This window comes from Arachis hypogaea, chromosome 1 (genome assembly GCF_003086295.3).
Source record: "Arachis hypogaea cultivar Tifrunner chromosome 1, arahy.Tifrunner.gnm2.J5K5, whole genome shotgun sequence".
In the NCBI taxonomy this organism is placed as follows: domain Eukaryota; kingdom Viridiplantae; phylum Streptophyta; class Magnoliopsida; order Fabales; family Fabaceae; genus Arachis; species Arachis hypogaea.
The window spans coordinates 3903351-3926554 of record NC_092036.1 but is presented as its reverse complement, the minus strand read 5'-3'; the positions used below and the strand labels follow the sequence as shown (position 1 = coordinate 3926554).

At 30.0% G+C, this 23204-nt stretch overlaps 3 protein-coding genes across 6 annotated transcripts; 1 reads left to right on the top strand and 2 right to left on the bottom strand.

Moving 5' to 3' along the window:
* The first annotated feature begins 341 nt into the window (after positions 1-341).
* On the top strand, positions 342-5319 carry LOC112791085 (nudix hydrolase 10). 4 transcript variants are annotated; one of them, XM_072235864.1, is made up of 9 exons: positions 342-509; positions 1560-1767; positions 2232-2297; positions 2456-2593; positions 2860-2937; positions 3014-3064; positions 3141-3175; positions 3255-3363; positions 4865-5319. In XM_072235864.1, exons 2-9 carry the CDS (start codon positions 1579-1581, stop codon positions 5060-5062), a joined length of 864 nt encoding a protein of 287 aa, XP_072091965.1. In that variant the 5' UTR covers positions 342-509; positions 1560-1578; the 3' UTR covers positions 5063-5319. The 4 variants fall into 4 exon arrangements, with proteins under 4 accessions (XP_072091965.1, XP_025689576.1, XP_072091988.1 ...); XM_025833791.3 differs by having other exon boundaries at positions 345-509; positions 1563-1767; XM_072235887.1 differs by having other exon boundaries at positions 362-509; positions 1563-1767; positions 3265-3363.
* Positions 5320-8881: 3562 nt separating this feature from the next.
* LOC112791077 (fasciclin-like arabinogalactan protein 1) lies at positions 8882-10739 on the bottom strand. The gene is made up of 2 exons (XM_025833783.3): positions 9908-10739; positions 8882-9810 (listed from the first exon to the last, which is right to left on the bottom strand). Exons 1-2 carry the CDS (start codon positions 10613-10615, stop codon positions 9250-9252), a joined length of 1269 nt encoding a protein of 422 aa, XP_025689568.1. The 5' UTR covers positions 10616-10739; the 3' UTR covers positions 8882-9249.
* Positions 10740-16883: 6144 nt separating this feature from the next.
* Positions 16884-21290, bottom strand: LOC112791069 (4-coumarate--CoA ligase-like 1). Its single transcript, XM_025833770.3, has 6 exons — positions 20587-21290; positions 19147-19728; positions 18016-18208; positions 17565-17710; positions 17324-17391; positions 16884-17233 (listed from the first exon to the last, which is right to left on the bottom strand). Exons 1-6 carry the CDS (start codon positions 21004-21006, stop codon positions 16984-16986), a joined length of 1659 nt encoding a protein of 552 aa, XP_025689555.1. The 5' UTR covers positions 21007-21290; the 3' UTR covers positions 16884-16983.
* Positions 21291-23204: the final 1914 nt, after the last annotated feature.

The window sequence follows — 23204 nt, the reverse complement described above, 5'->3', positions numbered from 1 at the left end:
ATCAATTATAAAAATAATTAAATCTGCAATAGATCAATAATTTTATTTATAGCATGATAAAAAAATTATAAGATACCAAGTATATAAAATACATACAAAGATGGTTTGAACCACAAATGATGAAATGATAGATATCTTCTGATGATAAAGTAGTTAGCGTCAAACTTAGAGTAAGAAATGCTTCTAATTTAAGAAGTGATTCAAAGCCTACCTTGTCCCACAAGTTTGGTAAACTTGTTCATACTGCAAATTATAGCAAAATTGGAGTGGAACCATACGTCACCACGCACTCCAACTTCAAAATTTTTGGTATATAAACCAATCCAATTAAGGCCTCGTCCACTATACTAGCCACTTATAACTTTGAGCTTCCACTACTACCTCTTATATATTATGTATCTTTCTAGCTACCTCTCATAAGAGGAATTCTAATTCATTCATTTAGGTTTACAATAATCAGTCCTCATTTTTCTCTCTCACCCATTTTTTCCTCCTTTCTCCTTAGCAAGGTAATCTTCTATTTGTTATTCTAGTATTAATTTTTTAATTTTTAAAATGCATGCTGGTAGTAATTCGTTATTGGTAGATAAGTGTAGTGACCAAGTATTTTACATCACAAGTTCACATGGCTTGGATGATAAGTTATTTATATATGCTGCTGCATGCATTATTTTGGGATTTACAATCTTGCCTCAGTATAGAAAGATTCATTTGTATTTTCTCTTGTTTGTAAATAGTTATTTTTTTAAATTGAAATTTTGTTCAACAATAATTTTCATTTTAAAATTTTAATATTGTCTCTTTTTTTTTATAATTTTATCCTTATTTTATGAGATTTTTAATTTTTTACTGTGTTAATTATTTCACAATTTACTAACAATAGTCTTTGTAAAAAAATCTATTATATTTAGAGTTATATAATAATAATAATAATAATAATAATAATAATAATTTTTTATTCTGTATGCTAAAACTTTAAAGAATAAATTATTATTTGTAGACGCTGACAAATATATCCATATAAGAATAAAACAATAATTGTACCTATAGAAGATAGCTTAACGGATTAATTGTGTAACCAATGTTCAGGTACTCTTGACACACAGAAACCATCTTTCGTGGTTATAATTGTCGTTTTATTTTTATATGGTTATATTTGTCCGCATCTGTATCTTTTTTGGATACAAATAGTAATTTATTCAATTTTAAAAGACAGTGATCCATGAACAAATTAAAAAAGAATGTAATTAATTATACCAAAAAGTTTGCCTAACAAGCTTTAATTTGTTGGAGGAGCCCCCTATGTCAGATCTTGAATTGAAACCTTATTTTATTTGTTGTTACTTTAATATTGCCGTAGTGAAAGAGGAAATTAATTTCAAGATAAAAAATTGATGTGTCTGTGAATTATTTACTGACACAAACAGTTAAATCTTTGTATAATTGCTGAATTTCTTGAAACTCCTTTTTGACTTTTCAACGTTTAATAACCTTTTGTGACATATGAAGTGAAATAGACTGGAGTCAAATTGTTGAATATTTGACTTACTTGGATGCAGCAGTATAGTACAAAGCTCCATGTCTGTCTCAACTATTCCAGCACCAAAATTAGGGGAGAGATTGTGTGAAAATGGATTTGAACATCCCAAAATTCTTCCTGCCATTGATGATGCCCATGGAGGAGTTATTGTTGACTTGAATGAGCCTATGGACCCACAACATTTTGCTACATTGCTTAGGTCTTCACTTCTACATTGGAACCTTAAGGTAATACTAATTATTTATTATTTATTATGCTGCACATACACAGCTCTATAATGATGTCTGTGATATAGTATCCTTTTCTTTAAAAAAAAAAAAAAATCAAAATGTCAAATTGTTATCATCGTTACTTTTATTTTGGTGTACAATGAGATTCAACCCAAGACTTAGAGGAAAGAGAAACTTGCGCGTTAACCCTTTTTTTTTGCATATAAACTTATGTCAGCCACACAATTAAAACGAAACTTATGATCCTGCTACAGAGAAATATTAGAATATTATTAAAATTTATTATTTTTATCATTAATTAATTATTAATATTTAAAAATATGAGAAAATATATTATTGAATTACTAAATTAAAAAAACTAAATTAAAAGAATTGAGTGATAGCCACGGATAATAAATTCTAAAGACTTCTTAATATTTCTCAAATATTCCGCCTTTTATTAACTTCAATAAGCTTTGCAGGGAAAACATGGTGTTTGGATAAAGTTACCTATCAATCTTGTTAACCTTGTGGAAACTGCAGTGAAGGTAACTGCGAAGTATATAATTGAGTAAAATTCTTTTAAACACTAATTGCTTATATATACATATATATATATATATATATATATATATATATATATATATTGTTTCATTTTTCAGAACATATAATTGCATAGATATTAAATGTATTTTGTTGGTGGCAGGAGGGGTTCTGGTACCACCATGCTGAGCCAAGCTATCTAATGCTAGTTTATTGGATTCCCCAAACAGGCTGCACAATCCCTATAAATGCTTCCCACCGTGTTGCCGTTGCTGCTATAGTCTTAAATCAAAACAAAGAGGTGATTGTCAAATTCACAGTCACAAAGAGTTTTTTATTACACCAGTAAAAATTCGGATGCAGCTGTCTTCATTAACTTCACATGGCATGCGAGTTCTAGTTATTTTCTTGTATCAAACCAAACATTGCAAATGAATTGATATTTCTATTCTAGTACAGTCACCAAATGGGTCTTACTATCTTGTATGTTTTTTCATACAAATAACTAACCTGCTTCATGCCAACATTCTGATCAGTGCAACTTTTTCCCCTTCTTTGGGGTTGTAGGTTCTTGTAGTACAGGAAAAAAGAGGTAGATTCCATGGAATTGGATACTGGAAGTTACCTACTGGAGTTGTCGACGCGGTATGCAGTACAGGAGATTTTTGCAGCATGGTTATTGGCTACTGGAAGTTATTGTAACATGGTTTTGTACCTGCAGGGTGAGGAGGTTTTTGCAGCAGCTATTAGAGAAGTAAAAGAAGAGACAGGAGTGAGTATCTGAGTAAATGTGACCAGTTTTTTTTTATTGATCATAAGTTCATAACAACTGTTTTATATTTGTTCAGGTTGATACAGAATTTGTAGAAATACTAGCATTCAGGTGTGAATCTTCTAACTTTTGTATGGAATTTAATCTTGATATATCGTTGGTGAAACAGTCCTGTTTTTTCTATTTTTAGGGAAGTGCAGAATTCATTCTTTGGGAAATCAGATTTGTCATTTCTTTGCATGTTGCGCCCTCTTTCTGTTGAGATCAAAAAGCAAGAATTGGAAATTGAAGCAGCTCAGGTACTTTTGTTTCACGATTTCACATCATTCTTCTGTCTATTTTGTTCTCCCAACCTAACTTTTCAGCAACTCATACTATGAGTATGAGATGATAGAAGGAGAAATATCAACCTAGTTATGTTCATACTCCTGCTTATTTACCACTCATGAAATCTTAACTAATCATCCATTAAGACAACTTACAAATTGTTTATACAATAAAATAGACTTGTGAACCATTCACTAGATGGCAGAGATAAGATAAAGAAAGATTAAAAGATATATTCTTTGTGTATCTATTTTTTAGAAAATTAGATACAAACCATCTTATATTTTTGTTAGAAGTGAATCCTAGAACAAGGGTGAGTTATTTCCATACAATTTTAATATCGTGAGTTTAAACCGTACTAAAATCTGCTACAGATTATTGTATCAAGTTAGATACATGTCTAGGAGTGTTCATGAATTGGGTTCGATCCGCTTATCCGCGGTGTTTGTCTGAATCTGATAAAAAAATTGCGGATATGTATCTGATCCACAAGGCTGTTGGATCGAATTTTATCCGCACACTAATAGAATCGGATTGCGAATTTTGTGCAGGTATCCACATATCTGCATATCCGCAAAAATAAAAAGATAAATAAGTAAATATTTTTTATATTTTATTTCAACTAATAACTATCATACATGTTGTATTATTTTTATTATTTAAAAAAATTATGTTTAATATTGTTTTAAAAGTAAACATATTTAATAAAATAAAAAAATAAATTTTATTAATATTTTTTAATAAAAAGAAATTTTTAAAAATATTTTTATATTTTGTGAATATATTTGATTCGATCTGATCTGCAAAATCTAAAAATAAAAATTGTGAATATTAAATATGATTTAATCCAATAAATTTAATCTGGATCGGATTAAAATTTTGGCTATATCTAATTCAATTTTCGTTTACGGTAAAAGTTAATCTGCTTAAATAACATCCTTTAAGTGCAACTTTTTCTCCAATCTTTCGTACTATAGGATGTTTTGACCGAATTACCCTATCTTATATTTTTGTCACTAACCACAAACACATCTCTATATGGCTATAGCTATCTATATATTGATGTCTTGTGTTATCAACACGATAAAGTTGTCCAAACATTTGTTAGCACATAAACCAACATGGTTCTCTAATTAATGCAAATGTTCCTTCATGTATTTGAAGAATGAGTTTGTTGGAACTGTTTTACAATAATATGTGTGTAGTAATAGAATCTATATACATGTGATGGAGGATTTCCTTATGTTCCTTAGCTTTCTCATGTTTAAGCTACAAAATCAAGATCCATTATTATTGGTTAATCAAATCATGAGTTTATACCATGCATTCCAAAGGAATTTAACAAGATATTACTATGAACAATGCTGTCCTCATGAATCATGACAATCCACATTTTTCAATCTTTTTTGTTCATGCATTCGATCTCCTTGGTATGACTATACCTTCCTTTTGTTTATGCCTTCCCTTGCGAAGTGGATGCCGTTCGAGGAATTCGCAGTTCAACCACTTACTCAGAAGCATGAACCCTTCAAGTACGTAGTTGAATTATGTTTGGCAAATGTTGAAGAAAAGTTCTATACTGGATTCTCCCCAAGGCCAGTCTCATCATATTTTGAGGATCAATTGAACTATTTATATATGAATAGCAATGAATTGGACAAGTCTTCTTAAGCCTCTCTTGCTCATTTCTTACATGTTAAATAGATTTCTTGCAGAAATTATGGTTATCTAGTTAGTATTGATGAAATAAAAAAACATAACAAAAATTTTTTGTATCTGTTATATTATGTTAAATAAATTTCTTGCAGAACTTATATGCTTTTGAATCTTCGTTAACAAGATTTTGAGCAGAAATTTTGTTATCTAGGATTGATGTAATAATTTTATTTTGAATAATCATTAATTTTATAGTGTGCTCTTTCTATAGATTTTTTGAATTGTGAGCAATATTGTGAGAAACTCTACGATGTAAGAATACGGACACACAAATTTAAAATTTTTATAGAACACGATGACACGGTATATATATAAAATATAAAATATTTTTTAGATAAATTATAATGATATTTTGATATTTTATTAATATTAAAATATAAATTAATTTTTTAAATATATAAAATATTTAAAATATTTTTTATTTTAATAATTAAGAATATATACTGTTTTTAAACTCATTTCAAGAATATATATTAAGAATAAAATTAGACATATTGACACATGATGATATTTAAGTATGTCTCTTGAGAAATTTTTTTTTATTTTTTATTAAGATATAATTGAATATAAAAGACATGCATGTTAGACGAATATCAATAAATATCGTGTTCAAAATATATCCGATACATAAACACAATAAATTAGATAAGTATCCGTACTACTCCATAAACTACATCGATTTTTAGTGGAGGAATTACTGTATTGATGATGAAAAATTCTAAAGATTCGCTACCACATAGCTAAAAAGACAATAACTCTTTCAAGAAAATGAGATATGATTTACCCTCTTAATATAAACATCCTACTACTTAATAATTACTCCAAGAATAAAAATTGATGATGATCAAAGTAGAAACACAAGGTTGAACATTTTAAGATTGAGTGATATTACACGACCTCAGAATTTATTTTATAAGATATATGGTGGTTGTTGGATTAAATTAGTTAGTAGAACTCATTATTTTTAAATACATACCGTCCATAAAAAATTTGATCGTGTAACATTTTTGTTTTAATAATTTGTCTGTAGAGATGGAAGGTTCTTTTTTAAATGTTTTTTATTAAGTAAGGAGTATTATACTCTTTGTTAATTATATAAATCTTAATTCTTTATTTATTATAACTTAAGATTTAGGATTTAGCATCTAAAATTTAGATTTTAAAATTTTAATTTTAGAGTTGATAGAGTGATGCAAAACGGTGAAGATTTTTGTTTAATTTGCTACTTGAATATCATCATGACATATGTTCTGCCATGCGGCACTATATTAAACAACTTCTTGTATCTTGAAAATTTTTCTATAAATCTCCCACAAACATTGATAATACTTGCAATCACAATCACAATCACAATCACAATCTTCTCCCTCCTTCTATTTTCCCTTTCTTTTCGTTCATTCTCTGTATCATTTATTTCTTTCTTCAAATATTTTTCTCTAATATATATCAAGTCAATGGAAAATAGAACTTTTCCAACAAAATTTTTTCTAGTTATAGCCCTTTGGTTACCATTCTCCAATTTTAATTTTAAAGCTTATGGTGATCCTTTATTAGGGGATAATAATAATAATAATAATAATAATAATAATAATAATATCTTACCATCATCACCAACATGTGTGAATTGTTCCAAATGTGAATATCCATGTCAAATTCCACCACCACCACTTCTTGGTTATCCTTCTTATGGTGCACCACCTCCGCCGTTACTGCCGCCACCGCCGCCACTAAATAAATGCCCTCCAACTTCTGGTGTTCAGTGTTGCACTCCTCCACCACCACCTTACAATTTTAAACCTCCAAATCCATACACTTATGTGCCTAACAATGGTGATGTAGAAAAAAGCTCTGCTTCAATCCTTTTGAAAATTCTAGTTCCATTGCATATGTTTTATTCTTCCTTTGTAGTCTTCTGAATTTAGCAGGTATATCTATTTATCAATTTCAACTTTCAAGTTAAGGAGAATATGATAATTGATAAACAAGTTTAATTTTGATATCATATGTAACATAATATACAACGTCGTTGTCATGATGAAATATTCAAGAGTTTTTTGGTTTTTTAGAACTTATATATGACTTTGGGAATGATTTATTATTGATTCTGTGAAGTTTTTGTTTAATGGCATGTATAATATTATAACTTCTGTGTATATCTTTCACTTAAACTGTACCATGTTTCTTTGAAAAGAAGTCAAATATGCTGCATTCTATATAGTAGAGGGGGTCAGTTATTTAAGCAAATTTGCATCTTTGTATGGAGAGAAAGAAAGGAAAAAAAAGTGTTCTAGATTGAACTATTGAAGCATAAAGGGTATCCAAGATGATTTTGTTCTGTGCTAACTTCCAAAATTGCCTCTGATCACTGAAATCTTATACAAAGATTCCGAAGGAGAATTCTTATCCTTTTTTAGGTAAATCCAGCAAGCAAGTAGACATGTTGATGGCAGTAATTATCCATAGCTAAGGCACCGAATGCATTTATTGTTGGACAGGACCACCAATTTTTCCATTACAATAATAATGCTATGCATAGGGTACCCCCATGTGAGAAGTTTGTTTCTAGGGGGTTAAAACTTAAAAGAGTTCGTGCCAACATTTACAGTATTTATTATTTCCTATGCCCTAAAAAGTTAGTGCCAAATTCACATTCCACTAGCAAGAAGAATTAACAGCAACCACCAATTTCAATTTACATCTCAGTAAAAAAGATTACACCAAGCTGTGTTTCCCTTGGCCGAAAATTTGATGGCTACCGCACTCACTGTCAGAATCAGAATCAGCAGACTATAATTTGGCTGATTCTGTGTTTTGATCTTCTAATGCAACAGTACCAATAGGCTAAATGATTGGAAAGATTCTACGTTAATTATCCAATAACAATGACAATCGATTGAGATGAAGTACTAGCAAGTAATTGTTTATGATAATCCATATTTTTTTTTATAAGTTTTTCATTTTTTTATGCTGTTTTTTCCCCTTAATATTAATCTTAATTTCTAAGGAATAGGAAGTGGATTTGACGACTGTATTCAACCGTGGTAATCATACAGACATACAGAAAACAAATCCTTCTCATGGAAATAGTGTAAGTTTCAAGGAATGTCCCAATTTTTTTTTTTTTTACTTGAGAGAAAAAAATATAATTTTTTATTATTAATTTTATAAATAAGACAAAAAGAACATAAAAAAATTCAAAAATTAGAAATTATATTTTATTCTTTTAATTAAAAAATATTGAGAGGATTTATTCCTTAAGTCTCGTATATATACAGTACATAGTAATTAACCACTTCAGCTAGAAAACTAATTAAAATGATAAATACTTCGGCCAACTATTACTCCAACTTTAAAATGGGATTGGTGCCATTTAATAATGACATAGTATGGATCAAGGGCCACCGAAAGTAATAAACAATAAGAAAACAATCGATCTTCTCCCAAATGAAATGGCTTAAAATGGTAAGAAATTGAAATTTTGACTGAACCACAACCAGGCACAAAACAGAATATTGAGGAGAAGCATAGATGAGCATTGATCAAGAGTCAAGACAAAATAGGTATTGTGGAAGTAATCACCTTTATTTTTTATCTCAAGAATAAAAGAAACCGGTTTCCAGCTAAAAAAACAAATAAATAAAAGGATTTAAGAATTTTATTGCCTCAAATTTAGGGGTAGGTTTGACTTTGAGGCTACCAGTCAATTTTGAGGATTTCAAGTTTCAACCAATGTTTGTCTTATTTCATAATCATATACCAAAGACGAACCAAAAGTGTCTCAATATGACAAAGTAAGCTATAAAATTGAATGGGTACACAAACTCAATTTTCAGCTTCACAGCTCACTTACACATTTGCTTACATTCAAATCATACACCACCAAAAATAAATTACATCAGCAACAAATAGAAAACTACAATGGTAATAATCAGCTAAAAATACACACCCTACAAAAGACACCGAATAAAAATACAGTAATAAAGGACACAGCATTTCAAATTCCTTTATTTCCTAACTATAACAAAAAATGGCTAAAATTTTCTCTTTTTCTTGTAAGAAAAATATTAAAGCAACACATATAATTTAAGAAACTTTTTTCTTTTTCTTTTTCTCTTTTGTCTTTTTATTACAGAACTCACAGTTTACAGCAAGGAAAACCCAAAGCACAAAGCCATAACCACGAAGATGACGTTACCGTACCTGACGCCGTCAAACCTAACAGCGCCGTTACCGTCGTCAGCGCTCTCATCGGCGGCATCACTGGGCGAATCCGCAGGCGCTGATTCCTCATCTGCCGGTGCGTCGGCTGCCTTCTGCTTCTTCTTCTTTCCCCCTTTCTTCGGGGATGCAGGAGCGTCGGCGGCGGCTGGCTCCGGTGCGGGCGAGGGCGAAGGAGACGGAGCCAGGGCCTTGAAAAGCTCCCTGGGAAGCAGAACCTTATCAATGGTGTAGATCGCGAGCGGGTCCTCGTCAATGAGCGTGCCAGTGATCTTGGCAGTAACAATCTTGGTCTTGAGCGTGACTTGATCACCGTCATTCTGCACGGTGAAGTCGAACTTGCTGGCTCCATCGGTAGCAAGCGTGTTCATCAAACCATTGTTTGACTTCAACATAGCCATGCTCTCATAAACAGGCGTAGCATGGTACTCCAGCAACGACGCCTTCCCAGCAGCAGTTAGGTTCTTATACTTGGGTAGGAATGCCTTCAGAACCCAACAAAACGGTTACAACAATGTAACTAACTAATTTGTCCAAATTGACAGTTAGGATGTAACTAACTAACTAATTAATGGTGATTACCTTAAAGGCGTCATCCATGGGGCAGAAGACGGTGAGTCCGCCATCCACATTGTCAGAAAAGGTGGACATAGCGTCGGGGGAGGCAGAGAGGGTGTCGGCAAAGACCTTGCAGCCATGGCGGGACATTATCGAAGTGAGATTTTGCTTGCTGGGTGCGGGTGTAGGGGCTTCTGCTGCAGCCGAGGGGAGTGGCTTGCTGATCTGTATTATGGATATGTTGTAAGGGATTTCCTCCAACGATTTCACGAAGAATGCGGACAGGGCGCCGCCGTTATTCTCGGCGCCGAAGCCCACCTTTCCGCCGCGGAGGTCGGTGATGTTGACGAATCCCGTGGAGCCGGGGGCGGTTCCGGTGGCCTGAAACATGGTGGCGGCGAGGGCGGTGCCGTTGGTGATCTGGTGGAGCTTCTTGGCGCCGAAGTAGTCGAGGAGGACGTGGAGGGACAGGATGTTCTTCAGAGTGTAGATGGAAGGGTGCTTCGACAGCAGCTCGTTCATGGCGCTGTTGTCGATGGCGCACACGGTTATGGTGATTCGCCGGTTGATCTCCGGCGCAAGGTGAGTTAGTGTTAGGTACTTGTTGAAGGTGGAGAAGTCGGGGTGCTTCTCCAAAATGCGGGTAATGTTGTGTGCATGGGTTGTGGCGGCGGCTAAGAGGAGTAGCGCTGCCGCTAGGGGCGCAAGATTCGCCGGCCGGAGAGGCTGCATTTCTGGAAGGTTCCGAAGAAAGAGAATGAGATCTGCAGAGAGCAGTGGAAAGCGTACACTTGAGGCTGCAGTGAGGAGGGAGAGAGAGAGAGAGGTGAAGGGGTAGTAAACTAGTAATGAGATGAGGGAGTGACCGAGTGAGCGGTAAATGGGGCTTGGATTTGGAGATTATTACGGCTGATGCCATTGTTAAGAAATGAAATTTATATTTTATAATTATGTGCACGCTTTGTGAAGTTTGAGCAAGGATTACAAAAAGGGTTTAGCTACTACGTTTATCATTAATAAGAAATTTTAAATATTTTTATTTAATAAATATAAAATAAATATATTAAAAACATAAAAAATAGATAAATTCTAAAAAAAATAGAGTACTAATAATTACTGAAGTTCTGCCTTTTTTGTTTAAGATATCAGATTATAAGGTGTATTTGGCATACTTTGTTTAGGAAATTCTTCGAGAAGAATCTGAACGAGAATCCAAGTGTGAAGATTTGGGATTTGAGATAAAAAAAAAAAAAAAAAAAAACAACATTGGGAGGCATATAACTATCACGTGAGTTGGAGCTTCTTTTGCTCGATTCTCTGGACTTTGGAGAAGGATTTACAGGGTTTATTTTTAAATAAAAAATAAATATTATAATTACCGATATAGACAAGTTTAAGAAATTTTATTTTATAAACCTCCTTAAGACGTGTCTCGTCCTGGCTATAGACGAGTTATTTATACACCTATTTCGTTTTTATTATAGAAAACTTACTTATGTATGTGGAAAAGTTTAGGGATTAGCAATTTTATTGTATTTTGGTCAGTATGTAATTAGTAGAGAAAAGTAAGTTATTTGATAAAATTTTACACTAACTTTATATCATTAAATCATTATTAATAGTTAATTGATAACTACTAATCACAAATATTATTGGCTCCCTACTATATATGTAGGCCAGGTCTATGGTGGCACAAGTAATGGTGCCTAATAGTGGCTAGTTGTTGACTCACTAATAGATGTGTGACAGCTAGCCAGAAGTTTATGAAAGGAAACTTGTTTAATTAGTAATAAATGATAAACATGCAGTAACTTATCAAGTGTTACTGTGAGGGTAAAATAAAAATTTGAGCACCAAAAATTAAACCTTATGATGTGGGTTGTATGCTAGGCCAACAAAACTTGGGTTGTTTTTGATTTTTTTTTTAACTAAACTAGTAGATAACCAATATATAATACATGACTAAAAAATAAAAATCCAATTTACAAGCAAGAGTGGAAAAATAAAAAAGAAAGAACAGAGAAAAACACCATCTATGACCACTTCTTTGCCCGAAACTGTTTTTTCTCTTTACTGGTTTCTGATTTTTGTTTTTTTATAAAACTATTATTTATGTTAGTATTTATAAACAGTGACATATTTTACAAATTATGGACGTTTAATTTAAATTTTGTAATATTAATTCAAAATTATATGAAAATTTTTATATTTTAAAGTTGTAAATTTTAATTATGTAATATATTTTTTAATATTTTTTCAAAAACATATTTTAAATTTTTAATATTGAACATTTAAATCTCTTAAATTTCCAAACACACAAAACAATCTATAATATTTACTCTTTTGTGACACAATACAATCTCCTTTCAACTTGATTCTTATAATCGAAATGATTGGTTTGAAATTTTTAAATAATTTTAAAATCTATTTTGATAATTGTAAATTCTTAGAAAGAATTTTATCTTTATAGTAATACAAATGGAGAGCTCATATACTGACGTGGCGCTCATACGTCGAGTCTGAGAGTTTATTTGCTTAGGTGTCGTCACTAGAAATTTTTAGATTTATATTTTTAAATTATAAATTATTATTTACTTAGGTTGTTATACAAATAGGGGAGCTCATATGCTGACGTGGCGCTCATACGTTGAGTCTGAGAGTTTATTTCTTAGGTGTCGTCACTAGAAATTTTTAGATTTATATTTATAAATTATAAATTATTATTTACTTAGGTTGTTATTTTCAAATTTTAAATTATTTATTTGGATTGTTATATTTAAGTTGTTATTTTTTAAATTTTAAATTATTTTATTTAGGTTATTATTTTTTAAATTTTAAATTATTTTATTTAAGTTATTATTTTTTAAATATTAGATTGAGTGTACTTAGGTTGTTATTTTTTAAATTTTAAATTATTTTACTTAGATTGTTATTTTTTAAATTTTAACACTATTTTTTTTAAATTTGTTGATTCTTTTTAGCACTATTTTTTAAATTTTGTAGATTTTTTTCAAAAATTGCAGCTACATACGTAAATTTAAATATATTTTCGTTAATTTAGAATTTAAAAAATTTTAGCTATGAGTCAACGCCGATTTTCCACTTTTCCTCTTTTCCGGGTGGATCACAGACAACGCGATGTGAATAGCCAATAATTGCTATAAAGATCGGTGTTTCCAAACCTATGAAACCCTAACTCATGTAATAACTCTGGATCCATGGATGATGTGCGTGCTAACATCTATTTTTTCCCTAATCTTTTTGCATTTTAAATTTATTTTTCCTAATTCTTGTTTAGAATATTTACCTTAACTGTTAATCTTTTTACCATGTTTAATACATAATAACTCAAAGTCAAAATTTATATACTCAAACTAGGTGTTTACACTTTATTGGCCAATTTCTTGTAGTCACCATAGTCATGGTACCATAATAAGTACCATAGAACGCACCATATATGTATCTCATTTTTGGCATAGATGAATTATACTGCTGTACTTTTTTACTTATCTTATTTATATCAGATATGAAATATGTGTACAAGTAATTCGACCATGGTAAAAATGAGATAAATTATAAAGTGTATAAACATAAATTCCTGACGTGGGTCTAAATCTGAAATTATAATATTTATTTTATTTATTAAAAAATGAAATTAAAGTGTTTAAACATGAAATAGTTAAATCATTTAAAAAAATGATTAAATACTTTAATTATTAACAAAATTTTACAAATTAATTTTTTATTGATTTCAATTAAAATTTTAATATGTATATTAAACAAAAATTTTTTTAATAAATTTTATTATAAAATAATTAAACCCTAAGAAATATAACTATAAAAAAGAGTCCTTATTCAAAACAACGAAAGGATCGATATATCCGATAAAATAATTTTAAATGACTTATAGAAAAGAAAATTTATTAGAAGCCAAAATATCCGATTTAAAATTTTTTAAAAAATAATTTAAATATTTACTAGTGTTTAAAAAGAAATAAATTAATGATACTCTCTTATTATTTGTTATTTGCAAATTATTCTTAAGCTTTATGAACCCTTTCTCAGAAAAGAATTAATAATAAAAATAGAAAATAATTTAACTAATATGAATCTTAAAAATAGATGTTAAAATTATCAATAAAAAAATTATAAAAACATGTAAAGTTCAAGTTTTTTAATGTATCTATTGTGATTTTTATTAAAATAAAATTTTAAACTTTTCTTATGAATATTAACATTAGAAGACACATGATAATTAATTTTTTAAAAAAATTACATAATTAAAAAAATGCTATTATCACTCGCTGTTTAATTATACTTTCAAACATGTTCGTTACATATTTTTATTTTATATTAATTTTTTTCTAAAACTTATGTATATATAAAAAATATCAAATCAATCTTGTATTATATATAATTTATATATATTATTTTGTTAACTCTAATATATTTTAGACTAATAAAAATTTAATTATAAAATTAAAAATAGTATAAAAATTTTAATTAAAAAAATAAAGACATAATTATTACACTGTGCATACTCCGATCCGTGATGTAACAAGAAACAACAATGGCTTATGTTTCAGCATAAAAGAGAAATTAAAATACACAGGTGATAGATTAAGTTAGGAATATTGTAGCTTAGTAGTGCTACATGCGTACTTTTTGGAATCAATGTCATAGCTACATACATCGGGGAGAAGTAAGTGAGATGAATTTCGTAAGTTTGCATTAGGGTGTGCATGGCTCCGGCTCCGCCTGAAGATCCAACCCGATTCCAAACATTTTAGAGGCTAATTTGATACGATTTCATCGGATCTAGGATTGGATAAGGGTCTCAAAAATAAATTCGGTTATTATTTTAGGTCGGGTCTGGGCCATGACTCAGGTTATCCGAAATTGGTCTGGTGGTTCGGTCATCATACACAATTAATATTTTGTGTTATTAGTGATGAATGATGGCTATTCTTACGTGGAATTTAAGTATTGTAAACCTTAATATTTTGTATTATCAGTTATTATAAGACTATAAGTTAATATTTTATGTTTAAAATGCATAAGATTTTAGATTAATTAATGTCTAATATTGTGTTATTTGTATTAATTTAAATATTTAGTGTTATTAGACAATATTAGTATTGATTATGATTATACTTTAATTTTAGAGAAGAGTTGGTTCTTGTTATATTTTTCTAAGTGAATTTTACCATGTCAAATAATGGTTGGAGTCTTGGAAATTTGAATATTTTCACATGCTAGCTTATAAGAAGGTATCAAGATAATATAATGTTAACGACCCGGTATAATCGTAGCGCGAAAGTGTATAGGTTTCATCGGGTCTAGGGTCGGGTTCGGGTCTAATAAATAGGCCCGGTATATATTTCGGGTCGGGTTTGAGTCACATTAAACTCGGTTTTACCCGACCCATGCACACCCCTAGTTTGCATTCACTATTCTTTTTCTTTTCTGCACGGTGGGTAAGATCAATAAATAAAGAATCTCGTTAGAGAGTCAATAGAGTTTTTGTACAATGTGTACAATAGATTATTTATTTGACTCAATATGAGTTAAAAAATGAATATTCAAGATAAAATACTACTGATTTCTCAAACACAATATACTTAGACTATCTAAAATAACTTATTGAATCAAACATTCCTATACTCCCATTATACACATTGTATAAATACTCGATTGGCTCTCTATACTTCCTCATAAATTAATAGTAACATTATCCCATTAAATTTATGTATATCATGCCATAGTTTATAATATTATTGTTGCAACTGTTGAAGTTAGCGTCATTTGAAGCTAGCCAAGAAACGTAGAGGACACTCTTATGGTATTGTAAAGAGTGGGAAAACTGAACATATATGTGTTATTCGATTGCCGATTACATGTTCCATGTTCTTTAATTAATTGTAATTTTTCATATTTTAGGTGCAATTTCATGTGTCCCTAACATTACAATTTGCCGACATAGAAAAAGTCATGGATGCCCATGTTCTAAGCCACGTTATATATTCCATAAAACGCGCGCGCACCATCATTAAGTAGAAAAACTAATTGCATATTTAACAAATCAGTGGTGATTTTGCTGTTCGTTGGATAATATCATGTGGAATTGTCCCACTCTAAAGAATCACGAGTTTGTTGAAATACTTACTTATGTATGCCAAGGTTAAAAATAATTTCTCTGAACTGCGATGATATGTATGTGTTTGAGACTTTGCGCCTTTGCGTAACGGCATGGACTCGAATATCAAAGAGTGCTCCACAACAGAGTCATAGTGTGTGCCATGAGAAAATATATGTTACATGATGTTTGGTAACCCAAAAGTCCAAAATTCAAATATATGTTGTCATTATTGGGCTACTGATTTCTATTTTTTTTTTTTTGACGGGAAAGGTACGAATTCATTCAATAGGAGCTAAAATATCTAGCGTTGCTAGATTTTGAACATTGTTTGGCTTCTTCAATTCAATTCAATTCAGTTAATTTAAAATTAAATCATTCATTGTTTTCATATGCTATTGAAAAAAACAAAAGAAAAAACCAAAGAAGATAAATGCTATGCAGAGAGCAGGGAAGAATGACAAGAGCTTATTACATTGTAGAATGCAATGCAAATCGAAAAAGATTTATATTGAAAAAGAAATTTTATGTAATCATTGACCATAACTAAACTAGAAGGACCCTATTTTTTAGATCAAATAGTAGATAAATTAGAATACAAGTTAAACATAAATTTGAAATTTCTTATATTATCATTGTTACAAACAAACATGCTACTTAACCAACAGGGTTGTGAATGTGACAGATGATTATTAAGTTATATTTCAATAACGCTGCTGCATTTTGATTTTGACTTTCCCTGATCAAATGAAACTCCAATGTAGCATTTTTGGTTCTAGCAAACAGTAGATAATTGACTTTACTACCATCCAATTGTACTTATATTAAATTAGTGAATAAAAAACCATATAACCAATGATTAAATATGCAGCAATTTATTCACTTTGCTCTGCCTCCATAAACCAAAACAGTAAATAAATCATCAACCACAGGAAAAGCATAAATAATATTATGATATAATGACTTAAGAAATGTTGGATTTTGGTGTGGAGTTTGTCTTCATTTTTTTCACCATCCTCTCTTTGATAAGCCTTCTCATTATCTTGCCAGAAGGTGATTTTGGTATGGTTTCTACAAAGTGCACCACCCTCACTTTCTTGTAGTGAGCAGCATTTGAAGCAACATAGTCCATGATTTCCTTTTCGGTCACTCTTGCGCCGCGGCTCACGACAACACTCGCAGCTGGGATTTCCCCTGCTTCTTCATCTGGCAACCTGAACCATCATCACAATCTTCAATAAGTGACAAAACTTTGTAGGAATTTCAAAAAGAGTGACAAAGATCGATGGTGGCTTGTTACTCACGGCACAACTGCAGCATCTTCTACCGACGGATGAGATAACAAAATGGCCTCTAACTCAGCAGGAGCTACCTACATTCATCCAAAAGACATGTTTCAAAATTTCATGGCTAAAGTTTAAAACATTCATAATGGCAAAATTGTTTATAGAAAGTTATTAGAATTGAGATCATATTATTATTGTAAGATTAAATTGAACTCTTTCGAAGTTATAACGGTGATTCTAATTAACCAAATCAACTTACTTGGAATCCTTTGTATTTAATTAACTCCTTGATGCGATCAACGATAAATATATTCTCTTCATCATCTATGTATCCTACATCCCCAGTGTGAAGCCATCCATCCTTGTCAATTGTATGAGCAGTTTCATCAACCTGTTTATAGTAACCTGTGAACAATGCATATGTAAATGCTCAGAAAATCATGTGGAGTAAAAAATTAAACCAAATCAAAATTCATAACATCACATATCCCGGTATAATTTTACAATTCTATTATGCTAAGTATATATTAAAATCAGTCACTAAAATTAGTTATTAGTATAAAATACATATTAAAATTAAACTACATATATTTTATACAAAATACAAGTAACTGATTTTAACAACTAATTTTAATATACGAATAATATTTTTGTTTACAATTGAACACGTACAATTACGTTTTAGTAGTTGCAAATTGTATATTTTTTACCTTGCATTACACATTGGCTTCTGACACAAATTTCCCCAGGTGTGTTCCTTGGGAGGGATCGACCAGTATCAGGATCAATAAATTTAACTTCCAAATTTGGGAGGATGAACCCCACTGAATTTTTGTGTAGAACCCCAGCGTCTTTTATTGCATGGGTAAGTGTGATGCAGCTATGCTCAGTTAGTCCATATGCCTGCCCAACAATAATACCATTTTATATCTTTTCACTCAAATTTATGCAAGAGAAATGATCCTTGTTCTTAGTCATTTAGGCAATCCATTAAAACTTGGAGTGTTACTAATAAATACTATTCTGTGAGAAAACTAACTAGGGTGTAGTCAATTTAGAGTTAATTAGTTAAAAAATAAGTCTATTATAAAAAAAATCTCTCATTATCTTAATTTTTCAAATTTAAAAATTAAAAATAAAAGTTATTATTAAACTAGTTGACTCCAAATTAGTTACATGGTAATTAGTTTTTTTATACTTTTTTATACTAATAGAAACTTTTTCACCAGTAAGATAGGAATAGTTTAATTATTGGGTTAGTTTTTATAATTTTATTATTTTAATTAAATTTTTATATTGGATAAAAAATTATAATTAGATTTTTAGTAATTATTATCTTTTAAAAAAAGCACAATAATTCTAAAATATTGTGCTTTTAGAATATTTTATAATTTATTTTACACCAAATATAAAAAAAATTAAAAAATTATTTTTAATAAAAATAATTAAAAAAACCTAATTAAAATTTTGACAAATCAATAGAATAATTAAACTTTTAAAAACTGTTGTGTGTGTGTGTGTATATATATATCTATATATATATAACATTAATTTGAAAGAAAAACGATTTTTATAAAAATTTAACACATTAAAAAATAAAATACTCTTTTTCATTTTCTTTTTGTCTTGTTATTTTACTGTATTAAATGCAATTTATATATAAATAGATTGAGTTAGAATATATCAAGATTTTAGAGTTAAAAAAAAACACAGCAAGAGTGAAAAACAAAAGTGTAAGAAAATATTTTAAAGATACACTACCTTTATTGCTGTCCATCTGAAAATAATAACCACATTAATAAATTAGCAACATTGTAAAAAAACGAGGATAATGTATTCACCTCTTGGACAACAACACCAGGAAACTTTTGTTTAAATGCATTAAGGACTTCTGGTGCAAGTGGAGCAGCTGCAGTCATAATAGCCTGGAGTTTAAGCTTGCTAAGATCAAATTCATCCACTATTGGATTCTTCACCAATCCAAGAATAATTGGGGGCACAATTGGTGCAAAATTGACCTCATGTTTGATCAATGCAGTAATAAATGTCTTCAAATCATACCTTCCCATAACCACAACTTTGCCTTTGTTCCTAAGAGTGGCACAACATATTCCAGTTATGCCATAGATGTGAAAGAATGGGATTAGTCCTAGTGTTGTCACATTGCCAATCATTTCTTGTCCCACACCGAAGAGTGTTGAGCAAAGATTTGCTACTAAGTTTCTGTGTGTAAGCATCACACCCTTTGAGAGCCCTGTGGTGCCTGATGAAAATGGCATGGCGCATAGATCATTCTGATGAATTGGTTCTTTAGCCGAATCGTCGCCGGCGCGGTCCGCCGCTTCAAGTAGTTTTTTGTAGTTCATAGCTTCCTCAATTGGCTCATCAGCTAGCACAATTACAGGCAACTCTAGAGCTTTCACCTGTGTTAAATTTCAAACTCAACAAGTTTCAAATACTATAGTTTAAATGCGACTTCACGTGAAGTTGATAGTTAAAGAAACTCAGGTGCAATCGACTTCATGTGAAGTTGATAGTTGAGAGTCGTTAGATGAAATTTTAATCAAATCAGTCAAATTATCTAATCGCTCTCGGTTATTAACTTCACGTGAAGTTGACTACACCTGAATTTTTACCTTTTTTGATACAGTTCTCATAAAATTCATATATAGTATAATTTATCTTATTTATTCAGATTTTGATTCAGAAACAATTCAAGAAGATTGGTCTTGATCCACTACAATTAATTTGTTTCTATTATTAAATGTTGTTAGATTATTAGACTAAAAAAAATGAATTAATAATTAAGTAATAATAAAAAAATAAATTTTGATGGTCTCTTAATATTTCTCTTTAAAAATTAAGGATAAAGACAAATTAAGTATTTAAAATATATATAGTATTGATAATAAGTATTTTAGGATATTTGATAAGATATTTAATATAAAAAAATATTAAAAAATAAAGCATTAAACTGTTTAATACATTTATTAAAATAAAATTACCTTTTAGTACTTGTAAATTTAACAACTATGCTTAAAATATTTTTTAATTAAACTCTTAAAGTACTTTTAAACCAAAAACAGAGAAATTTTATAGAAATTAACAATAAAAAAATTATGCATTATACAATAACCAAAAACTTATTTAACAAAAAAAAAAGATCGTTACTAAATGCACAATTAATTAGTAACAACCGTATTTTTATACCGGTACCAAAAATACTTGATGTATGAATAATATTTTTTAAAAAAAAATATAATTCTACTTAAAACAATTACCTTATCATATATTGTAGAATCTGTGACAATTAATTTGGCATCAGCAGAATCTACTTGCTTCTTAATCTCTGAAACATGTGATGCTGGATTTGCTCCTGAGAACACACCACCAGCAGCCATTATTCCCAAAGCAATGACTCCATATTCTACCACATTTGGAAGCACCACAATCACCACATTCCCCTTCCTCAAACCAAGAGACCTTAATGCCTTTGACAATCTCTTTGTGTCTCTCACCACCTCACTATAAGTCATAGCTTTCTCACTCACACCATCCACAAATGCAACCTTGTTGGCGTATAATTCGGCGTTTTCGAGCACGAATTCCGGCAGCGTCACGTCGTCCGGAACTTGGACCGGCTTGAATTTACTGCGAAAAATGTGTTCCTCCTCATTAAAATTCTCCATGCAGGTTCCCATGTTGGAATTGAATAATGTTGTGAATTATGATGAGAAATCAATTTGTGCTATGATGATGAAGGTTGCAAATGTGAGAATATATTGACATTTTTCTTGGTCATGCTTTGTGCACGGTGTGTGAGTTAGCAATGTTACTAGTGAAGTATGCAATTCCAAATTTGTCATGACATTATTGTTGGTAAAAATTTGTTGAATCATGTCACTGACATAGGCCAACTATAATGTTTCTAAAACCAGCTACATTACTCTTGTTTAGTGAATGAATTGGTATAGATGGTGTATCTATTTTGGTGAATCAATTGATAATTTGATATCTCTTACCTCATCAACCATGGTATCTGTAGGGTCATTCCTATCCACATGCTTCTTTTTATAATACTCAAACGGAATACTATATATTTCTAACTTATGAATTTACTTCTAATAATATTTTTTAAAGTAAATTTTTAATTATAAAGAAAAGATTGGGAAGCAGAGGCTATTTTTAGAGCCAGTAAAATAATGCTAATATCTGTTTGAAATAAGTAAGTTGACATAAAAATGAAGATTAATAAAAGCAATCTATAATATCTGTTAGTGAATCATAATAACTTTTCTATCAAATTCTTGTGTTTGTGACTTTCTATTTAAGGTAAATTACAGTATTTGAAAAAATTGAAATTGATTTGATTTGATTTTAAAGTCAATTTTTTTTTAGAATAGATTGGATAAAAAGTAGGAATTAAATTAATTCGCGCATTTCGTGTATTTATGTTATAACTAAAACTAAATTCTTAATTTTTGATAGAATTTGAATGGAATTGAAATGATTTGGTGTGTCAAAAATATATAAAAAAATATTTACCATTTAGGTATTAATATAAGAATTTAATTTTTTTAGTGTATTGTTAATATAAAATAATTTTATGCTGCATCTAATTATGTAACATATATTAGTAAATATAACTATTTTTTATATTAACGGTGTGAATAGATATTTAAAAAAAAAAAATATATATATATATATATATATATAATTAAATGTTTGTATAAAATATGTCAAGTGTGTCAAAATTAAACTTTTTAAAAGAAAGGAGTAGATGTAGAAATCTAACGGCCTAGGAACGGTTCGACGACAGTGGTTATCAATGTAGAAAAAACACTAATTATTATCAAAATTTTGGTCAAATTTACCGTAGGATTATATTAAAAAAAAAAAAAACATGAACACATAATAGACCACGTTCCTTAAGTTTTTGTCCTAAACTAGCGAAGAGCCATCTAAACTGTAAAAAGCATAATTATTAAATCGAGTTAAATCATCATTTGAATCGGTTAAACAATTAATTTGGTCAAACTTAATCAAATCTAATAAAAATTGGTCTAATTGGTTCATTTTAAAAATTATATTAATATAAACTGATTAATTAGTTATTAAAATCTAAAAATAATAGTTAATTTGATATAAAATAAAACTAAAAAAAGATTCTTATTATCAAATGAAAAAGTAAAATTTATATAATTATTTAATTATTACTGAATCAATCAATTTAATTTGTAACTCATCCATTAAATATTTAAATCAGAAATCATAGTCTAACTAATTTGATTACCAATTAGATTATGATAACATTTATAAAAAATTTGATTTGTAAAACTCTCAAGATAATCAGCACTGAATAAAGTCACTCATTGGGCTTCGACCCTGTTGATATAAAAGAAAAGAAATTTGGATCTTTTAAATTTTGAATTTTTACTTTAGAGGATAAACTGTGATCTTCTATCCTTGAATGGTTTCTCTCTCATATTTACTCTTGGCCCCACCTATAAAATAAATGGTGAGAGATTACAATTTACTCTCTAAAGTGAAATTCAAACTTTAGAGAATCCAAATCCAACAAAAAAGTCACCTGAATTCATGCTCCACCATGATCAGCTAACACACAACTAGTCCAATTTGCGACCAAAAAAACTAGTCCAATTGAATTCTGTTTACTTGTATGCCACAAACCATCAACAACATTTTGAGGAAAGACATCTTGAATTTCTTGAAATTGAGAAGCAGATCATGAATAGGAGAAATAGAATCACATCATATGCGGCAGAATTAGCAAAGCAACACTGAATAATAAAACATATATATAAGGGAAATGAATGAAAAAATGAAATCAGCTCCATGACAGTTGTGAGAACATCAGCAACTTGATCCACACCAGGGA